The sequence below is a fragment of the Galendromus occidentalis genome, unplaced genomic scaffold (genome assembly GCF_000255335.2).
Source record: "Galendromus occidentalis unplaced genomic scaffold, Mocc_1.1 scf7180000077093, whole genome shotgun sequence".
NCBI lineage: Eukaryota > Metazoa > Arthropoda > Arachnida > Mesostigmata > Phytoseiidae > Galendromus > Galendromus occidentalis.
In genome coordinates, this window is record NW_003805081.1 from 663 (window position 1) to 9,587 (window position 8,925).

An 8,925-nucleotide genomic window follows, 5' to 3' on the forward strand; every position below is an offset into this window, starting at 1 on the left:
GGGAGAGTCGTAATTCTGACGTCCAACAACAATGCGTTGTGAATTCTATTCTGAAGGAGCTCAAATTATGGGTTGCAGAATATTACGAGGTGCATTCAGGTTTTCAAACGAGAAGCCCTGTCGGCGGTCGCTGAGAATGTACTTTAGACGGGAAAAACTTCTTTCGACGTCCACAGAAGTGATGGGAGCGAATTTCAAGGAGCAAATTTCTGAGGGCACCAAACCATCTGGAACCCGTGCAGATGACGTTCCTCTTAGGGCTTCCGCAACGGCCTCCAATTGACTGAGGCCTTCGTTTCGAGACACGACGAAATCGCATTTTTCGCGAGTACCTTCCCCGATCCAGCCCGGCATCAATCAGAGACTCCGCCGCTCCCTCCTCCATTACACACGAGCTTCCCTCTAGGCGAATTCGGGGAAACATTATCGTCTCGATTCTCGAAACACTGAGCTTTCGACCAAAAATCGCAAATAATCGTAGTTATGCCTCGGACCGCTGGATATTACGGAGATTACCCGGCAATATATCTCATAATATGCCTTTTAGAGGGGAAAACCTCGAAATATGCATTTTGCTCGAAAAACCGTCGAAATATGCATTTTCATGGAACATATGCAAAATGCATGAAGTGACGCACTCTAATCATAAGGTATGGGAGCTTGTGGACTTACCGAGAGGGAAGCGAGCGAGAGGTAACCGATGGATATTTAAGGTAAAGAAAGATGCACATGGTAACGTAGAGAGATTTCGCGCGAGATTGGTCGTGAAGGGCTACGATCAACGTCCCGGTCGTGATTTCGGTGAAACCTTCTCGCCGGTTGCACGTTTTGATACGATCAAAACCCTACTGGCTATTGCAGCCAAAGAATCTCTAACACTATATCAGTTCGATGTCAAAACGGCATTCTTGAATTCGGAACTTAATGAGGAAGTCTATACGGCTCAGCCTGAAGGATTCTCTGACAACTCGGGAAGAGTTTGTAGGCTGTTGAAAGCGGTATATGGATTGAGGCAAGCGTCCAGAGCCTGGAATCAGGAGATCAAGAAGAGACTCCTGGGCATGGGGATGACTCAGAGCAAAGCAGATCCCTGTGTCTACTATACGGAAGGAGAAACGAGACTGATCGTGGCTCTGTACGTGGACGATGGCCTAACCATGGGCCGAGATCTGGCGACTGTGCAGGAATTTTTGGAGAAGTTGGGCGGACAATTGGAAATCACGTCAAAGCCACTAATCCATTTACTGGGAATGCACGTCGATATCTCTGGCGATCGTTCTCAAATCAAAATTCACCAATCGAATTATATTTCTGAACTTTCGGAACGATTCTAAGTGAAGAACAGCTAAGAAATTGCTACTCCCATCGATAATAATTCGAAATCGGCTTATGATGACGAAATTGATCTGAGTCTACCATACCGAGAGATTATCGGAGCGTTGCTTTATCTGACAATAGCAACCAGGTACGACATCGCATATGCGGTAGGATTTCTGTATTCTGATTTCTGTACTCATTTCTCGTATTCGGCATCATCTCACTGATCAGATGGATTAGGACGAGGAGAGAACGCTCCTATGCGAGTTTGCCGGAGCCACCCACTGAGGGGCAAGACGGTCCGTACTTCGAAACTACGGAGCCGATCTGATATGGCATGTTCTCTTGTACATACAAATTGAAACTCATATCCCAAAAAGAAACGCACTTAAACTATCCAGAGAAATTTTTTGTCGCGTGAAAATCGAATGATTCCGACAAAGCTTCGCGATCTCGGTTGCATCGGAAGCAGAAATTGAAATGTCGGACAATTCGGATTCCTTGGCCGGCGATCCATCTTGAGATCCTGCATTCGCTATCGACGACAGAGTTTCTCATGAGTTTGCGGAGGCTTAAGGCCAGACGAGGTTGTCCGAGAACGTTTGACTCGGATAATGCGAAGGCGTACAAACGAGCGGCAGAGTATTTGAAAGTGCTGTGCGAAATCATGCGAGATGGCACCGTACAAGAAGAACTCGCAAGAGAGGGTGTAGAATGGAGATTTTCCGTCGCTAAGGCTCCATGGTATATGGGATTCACAGAAAGATTGGACGGGAGCGTGAAGTCCGCTCTCAAGAAGGTTCTTGAACGGAGCGTGGTCACTGAACAAGAAATGCTGACAGTTCTCTGCGAAGTGGAGGCAACTATAAACAAGCCACCACTGTGTGAGATTCCGGAATCAGAGCATATAGACGTGCTACCCCGCAGCACTTCCTCACTTTTCGCACGGAAGACCCCTTGCAGGACGCCCTCATGCCTCGTAAAATACAGGCGAGTGAGATCGTTCGCCGTTGGCGACACCGGAAGAGCTTGGTGGAATCCGTATGGAAGCGTTGGGAGCATGAGTACCTGTTACTCCACCGAAACTTTCACGAAACGATGCCGAAAGACATGAAGACTGTTCGAGTTGGACAAGTCGTCATCATCAAGGATCCCAATGCGCCCAAACTATTCTGGCGAATGGGTCGAATCGAGAGAGTTAATGTGGGACGCGATCAGCAGATCCGATCATGTTTCTTAAGGGTGGGCAACGGGAATGTATTACAGAGGCCCCTTGCGCTGTTATATCCGGAAATTATGTGAAATGATGAACTGTGATATTTTTAAGAGGAAAGAGAATATTTTAGTGTCGATCATTAGGGGCGCCGTGGGCGGAGTCTTGTCAGCGCTCTGTCGAGAGCGCCGCCAAGGATTCGGAGACAGACGACAAGAAAAAGAGAATGAGAGAAAAAGACACAACAAATGGTCAGTCAGTCGCTGGAGGGCGCTGATTTTGTGAAAAGCAATAAAACGAATCGATAGTGAAAATACCGTGTCCTCAACGCACCGAACGATATCCGAAGAGCTAACCGTGACAGGCACCAAGTCGGCGTCCGAGGGCCGAGCGCACTCCCCGTAAAGGGAGCAGCTCAGCCGGCGGTACGGAGCCTACTCAACGATGACCATCGAGCCCCAGATGAGCATGCTGAGCCGGTTCACCTGGCCGACACTGTACTTCAAAAGGACGGGCTAGTGCCGGCGCAGCTAAAGAAAAAAAACGGCTTGTATTTTAACCGGCAGATTTTTTTAAATATTTCGGCTGATCTTCTGATATCGATCAGCAGTTATTTAACCGACTTGCCAACTAATTTATAGACTTGGCAGCTTCCCAAGCGGCAGTATAGAATCGGCGGCGATGATTAGAAGAAGGGCGGTTCTCTTTAAGCAGGGGCAGACTTTAACTCGCTTTGTGCTGCTTCTCCAAGGAGGGAGCAGGCAGCTTTATTCGAGTGGCAGTCTTCCTTATTGGATCAGCGGTATTTTTTGCGATAGGGGAGGGGTTTCGACTTTGAATTCCCCGCCAGAGAGAGCGAATGGGGGAGTTTCGACAACTTCCAGAGGCATGCTTCCTCGGCCTGGGTCGTTAGAATGACAGGTGAGGAGTGGAAGGAGGCGCGCTGCTCCTGTCCATGCTTTCTCAAGGAATACAAATGCAAGCACGCTCTTGGTATGGCTATTCGTCGGCAGCTAGTCCGCCCGCCACCCGAAGCTAAGCAGATTCCTCTGGGTCAGAAACGGAAGCCAGGTAGACCGAAGAGGGCAACTCGCGCTCTCCTCGTCGACTAGGGTAGAAGAAGTATGAGCTTCTCGCCTTGCATATCTAACTGCCAGTCTCGTTGTCGAAGACTGCCCGACTCCTCGTGAATAACTGCCAGCTTTGTAAAATAAACTTGTACGAATTGAAAAAAAGACTGCTAGTCCTAAGTAATAAAACTGCCGAAGTTGTGTTTCTGCCCGAAATCATTTTCTTAACTGCCCGATCGAGAAACTGCTGAATCTATAATTCGAACCGCCCAGAATATTAATCCCCAAAGAAAACCGCGCAGGCAGTGTCGACGCCACTACCGTGATATTGCGTGGAAACGTCTATTCCTCACTGTCAGGCTGTCATGAGCTTATGCGAGTCCACGGTGCTCTGATTTCTCCCAACTAACAAGTGTAGTAATCGTCCTCTAACATGGCGCAGTGACGAGAAGTTATTTTCTTCAACGAACCGTTCAGTGCAACACCATGACGGACCCGAAGATTGAAGGTCGTAAGCCAAATCCGCTCGAAATCACTCCTGGAGCCGATATCACGAGGCATGGCTAAACTTCGAAGAAAGCTTCGGGGACTATGCTCTTATTGAGGGACTGTTCAAACAACCGCCATCCCTTCGGATCGCAACGTTCAGAAGTTGTTTGGGCGAAAACAACCGACAGCTTCTGCGAAACCTCGGTCTCGGAAACGTTGTTCCTAACTAATGACGCACCGAAAGACACCCAGGAATGCGAATCATTGAGAAAAATCGGTTTGCCAAGCAGCTCAACATCGTCCACGCGAGCTACTCCTTCCACAATACTCAACAGGTGAGCGGTGAGACGATCCACGATTTCTACGCCAGAGCGTTGGGCCAAGTCAAGCGCTGTCGCTATGGCGCGCTCGAAGACGAAATGCTCCGAGACCAACTAGCCCTCGGTACGAATCTGACATCAGCCCGAGAGGCGATTTTCCGGCAACAGTCAGAACAGAGTCTGGAGGAAGTTCTTCAGACCTTACGAATCCATGAGGACAACGAGAAAACACTAAGCGACATCAAGACGAGAAAGCCGCCTCTAAACTCCGTGAACAAGATTGATCGCAACATCAAAGACCGACATCGGGAAAGTCCTGACTCGCGATAGCAGAACAGAAGGCAACCTCATACCGGACAATCATCAAACAGACAGGAGCACCGCCGACAAACCAAGCAGTGCCAGAATTGCGGAAGCACACACGATTCGAGTTGGTGCCCGGCTATCCGCCACAAGTGCACACGGTGTAAAAAATTCCGGCATTTCGAATCCATTCGCGAACGCGCGCTCACGTCGTTCACGACCCTCACTCTCATCTTACCATCCGAGGAAGTAGTTTTCTTGATTACTGCGAATAACGGCAGATAGTGGGACATTTTCCCTGCCCCCGGTGGTTCTGTTACCTCGACGGACCCTCGGTTGATCAGGTCCGTGATTTCTGAGTCGACTGCTTCTAACATCTTCGGATTCTTTTTCGTCCGCATAAAGAAACATTTCAACCGCTTTCCGGTCAACTCGCGGTTACAACCAAGCGTCTCGATATTAGGTTTGAACAGCAGATGAATGACGTATCTCCCATCGGGGCGCCTTTTCGTCGTTTGTTTGCAGAAATTCCTCATTTCCCTATCCGATGCCTCGTCGCTTTCCTCGAAATACGGCTCGATACCCATAAGTTCCGTATCCCACAAGAAGCTGATGTCGCCCGGATCGTATTTTTCCCTGATCGCTGTCGCGAGAGACGCCGCTACCCCGGATTGCTCGCGACTTCGCCCCTTCGCCAATGATTCCCGTTTTCCTGCGATCACCTTCATCAGCACAGGGTTACGCTGAATCTCCTGACGATGGCCCGTACCACATAGGAAGTACCCGAATATTGTCTCGATCGCGACGAATCCGTTCGCTTTTTCATGTTCTCCCCCACTATCGGGTAGAGAACATCTACCCCCACCAGAATGTTGATCGCGGTTTCCCATTGGCCGTCGTCACGATCCGCTATATACGTCCGCGTAGACCCTCCACGACGTTCGGCAGCGCCGTGGCAAGAATCACCAAATGGTTACTCGAAAAACGACTCTCCAGCGTGACCTCCACCACGCGACCTCTAACTTTCGCGGATGTGAATATCCTGCTAATTGTGAATAGAAGTCGTCGCCGGTACAGGTCATTTGGGCGAAAAGTCAAGAGGGCGCGAGCTCCAATTGGGCGAAATGCCATTTGGGCGCAATGTCATTTGGGCGCAGCGCCATTTGGGCGCAATGCCATTTGGGCGCAATGCAATTTGGGCGAGATGCCGTTTGGGCGAAAACCTATTTGGGCGAATCCCATTTGGGCGAAATGCCATTTGGGCGCAGAATTGGTAGGATCTTTCATTTGAGGAAGCAGATCACTCATGGGAGATCGCGTTATTCAGCTCGGCCGGTGGAACGAAAGCCAGGGCCGCGATCATCCTCGCGTTGAGCGCGAATTCGTCGTCATTACTACACCTGTTGAAAGCATTATCGGGGAAGAAGATTGAGAGGGTGCTGTGATAGAATTAGGGCTGGAACTGGCGAGCCGGATCAGAGGAGTCCTCTCTCCAAGATTCGAATAGAAATCAAAACTAGCATATGAAATCGTTCGGCATATCCAGTCAATCCATTGATCCATCCATCGATCAGCTCAGTGAACGGGTCTTACCGACTCATAAGCCCTTCTCCCGCCAGCTTGAGCTTGATGTTCTTCACGAGGTGGAAGAAACAGCCATCCATCCTCGTATCGGAAGAAAAAACGCTGCGCACGGCGTTCATGACAGCCCTTTCGAAGTCCATCACCACGGCCAGAGGACTCAAAGCCGGCCACGCGTTCTTCAGTAGACTCAGCGCCCTCGTGTATGTTTCAGCGGTCTTGTTCGGAAGCAGTGCATACGCGACCGGGAGGACACACTGTGACCGTTCGGCTAGCACCACGAAAATCTGGAGGGCGGTCAATGGAAGCTAAATGGATTGGCCAGAATGAAGCGATCCAATGGGATCCTCCATAGCGGAAACCCCTTCCCTGGGTCGACCCTTGCGAGCTATGAGTACCTGAGAAAAAGTCGGTGGGGAAAGACTGAAGGTCCCATCGACGAATAGCTTTTGGACTAAGCCTATCCACTCTCTCGTGGACTCTCTTCCGAAAATGATTATGCGGTCGACATCTCCTTCACCGCTGTCAGCTACGACGAAATTCTCGAATCGTCCGGGCTCGAATTCATATTCGCGGTAGTGTTCTGGAATTACTATGGAACTCCTAGATTCGAAATTTGCCGGGGTGTTCGAAACGGCGTTCCTGTGGCGGTTTATCATCCTCGCCATGACCGAACGCTCCGGGAGTCGTCCGAGAGTTGCTCTCGAAGCCGTGAGAAACGCTGAGGACATCACCGACGATGGTGGTTCACTTGTTTCTTCACAGCGTCGCTTGATGGCTTCACGGACTTTCGTGGTCTCGACTCCCGAAGGGTCGACCGGATCCGTGTGTGAGCCTTTCGTACTGACGACCTCCCCCGACTCAATAGAGGTGTACGCTCTAGCGCGGCACGGACAAGAAGCGTTCTTATACATGCACCGCCAACTCTGTACACTTCCTCCGCCTATCACACGGTCCCGGACATACATCCAGCCCTCGTGAATAAGTTTTTCACGACCTTTCTGAGTCTTGGTGATATTCGAAGCCATTTTTATTCGATGAAATTCCACGACGGATCACAAAACAAAGTCGAGCGTCTAGGAACGATGATCACGGCGACTCAGAATCGTTCGAATTTCGATCACACGGCAGTTATTATTGTTTGAGTCTCTCCGACTCTCATTCGCGAGACATCCACTCGTCACTGCGCACAGCGCGCACATCCTCGATGCCCCTCTCGAAGGCGAAAGAGGTCTCGTCCCGAGATGATTGCCTACGATTATCCATTCTCGTCGAGTGGGATCGTCATAGATGCAGGAAGACAATCTTCGTCGACCAGCCTATTCGGCTGCTGGACGGCATGGCTGAAGCTCTGAAGGAGTCAATCTCTGCGTCTACCATATGAAAAAACGAATCACTCTCGAGGTATCTTTCCGATGATCTGCGCGCCCAAATGACTTTTCGCCCAATTGGCGGTTGCGCCCAAATAGAATTCGCCCAAATGGCATTGCGCCCAAACGGCTTTGCGCCCAAATGGCACTGCGCCCAAACGGCTTTGCGCCCAAATGGCACTGCGCCCAAATGGCATTGCGCCCAATTGGAGCTTGCGCCCTTTTGACTTTTCGCCCAAATGACCGTGGCCGCTGCCGGCGGCCACAAGTGCCTTCCTTTGGCGCTCTTCGATGGGGTTGCTGAAGGAGAGGGCGCTCGTCAGCGTGAGTCCCAACCAAACGGCGATGTCGATCTCGAGGAAACCCGATGACTTCAAGCTGCTCGTCAGCGATCAATGTCGTAACAACATCACGGCGGGCCGGGAATCGAAAGTTGCCTACGAAAGTTTCCTGCACGTGACTCGTTCTGCTCATGGCCTGCACCTGTTATACGAGACTACACGCGGTGAGCATCTGAAGGACAACGCGCTTTTGTCGACGATAAAGAGTCTCCTATCGTGCTCTAAATCGCGCGCTGATCGCTACCAAGCATTGCTTGAAAACCAAGCTCTGCCTCCGAAGCCCGTGATAACGCGCTGGGAAACGTTCGTCCTCACAGCGCTGCATCACCACCGGAATTTTAATGAGAATGAGACTCGAGTATTCGCATCGCAGATTGAGGCGAGGGCAGCGGACAGTTAAGCTCTTAAGTCTCTAGTCAGTGACCCAGATCTGGATGCCGAGCTTGAGTCCATCGAACGTTATTCATCAATACCCGTCGCGATATGGGAGCTGGAATAACGAGCGATCTCTCTGGAGCAGCAGTTAGCAATAGTACACTCTGTCCGGTCGGGCCACAAAGAGGAATACGCTTCCCGATTCGACGACATTTTCGGAAGAAATCCGAACTTCCAGATTGTCAGGAAAAGGTCTAGATGTTTTTAAATATGCTGTTGCTTCGAATGCCGATGTTGAGCGATCTCTTTCCGTGTACAAGAATCTTCTCTCGGATCGTCGCCATAGATTAACGCCCGTGAATCTGAGCAGGCATCTTCCCATTCAATCCTACCGCGATATCCTCTTCGATGAATAAAGTGACGAATTCGGTTTCTTCCATTATCTAACGCTCCCGATTCCCTTCTGGACATCAGATTTCAAGCGTCCGTTTTTTTGCCCGGTTCAGGCCTCGATGTCCATCCGAGAAATGTCCGGTTTCTCCCGGA

At 50.3% G+C, this 8,925-nt stretch overlaps 3 protein-coding genes across 3 annotated transcripts; 2 read left to right on the top strand and 1 right to left on the bottom strand.

The window, feature by feature from the left end:
* Positions 1 to 1,873: 1,873 nt before the first annotated feature.
* On the top strand, positions 1,874 to 2,619 carry LOC108863895 (uncharacterized). The gene is made up of 2 exons (XM_029110785.1): positions 1,874 to 2,230; positions 2,281 to 2,619. The coding sequence occupies exons 1-2, from the start codon at positions 1,874 to 1,876 to the stop codon at positions 2,617 to 2,619; spliced, it is 696 nt and encodes a 231-aa protein (XP_028966618.1).
* A 3,393-nt stretch (positions 2,620 to 6,012) lies between these two features.
* Positions 6,013 to 7,321, bottom strand: LOC108863896 (uncharacterized). The gene is made up of 3 exons (XM_018638571.1): positions 6,692 to 7,321; positions 6,306 to 6,580; positions 6,013 to 6,112 (listed from the first exon to the last, which is right to left on the bottom strand). Exons 1-3 carry the CDS (start codon positions 7,319 to 7,321, stop codon positions 6,013 to 6,015), a joined length of 1,005 nt encoding a protein of 334 aa, XP_018494087.1.
* A 687-nt stretch (positions 7,322 to 8,008) lies between these two features.
* On the top strand, positions 8,009 to 8,404 carry LOC108863897 (uncharacterized). Its single transcript, XM_018638572.1, has one exon. The coding sequence runs from the start codon at positions 8,009 to 8,011 to the stop codon at positions 8,402 to 8,404; it is 396 nt and encodes a 131-aa protein (XP_018494088.1).
* The last annotated feature ends 521 nt before the right edge of the window (positions 8,405 to 8,925 follow it).

Excerpts from the sequence above, each read along its gene's own strand:
- LOC108863896 (XM_018638571.1), bottom strand. The coding sequence starts at position 7,321 with ATGGCTTCGAATATCACCAAGACTCAGAAAGGTCGTGAAAAACTTATT. Across the intron at positions 6,581-6,691 it reads CCCCACCGACTTTTTCTCAG|ATTTTCGTGGTGCTAGCCGA; the intron begins GTACTCATAGCT and ends ACCGCCCTCCAG. Across the intron at positions 6,113-6,305 it reads GGAGAAGGGCTTATGAGTCG|GTGTAGTAATGACGACGAAT; the intron begins GTAAGACCCGTT and ends TGCTTTCAACAG.
- LOC108863897 (XM_018638572.1), top strand. The coding sequence starts at position 8,009 with ATGTCGATCTCGAGGAAACCCGATGACTTCAAGCTGCTCGTCAGCGAT.
- LOC108863895 (XM_029110785.1), top strand. The coding sequence starts at position 1,874 with ATGAGTTTGCGGAGGCTTAAGGCCAGACGAGGTTGTCCGAGAACGTTT. Across the intron at positions 2,231-2,280 it reads CGGAATCAGAGCATATAGAC|GACGCCCTCATGCCTCGTAA; the intron begins GTGCTACCCCGC and ends GACCCCTTGCAG.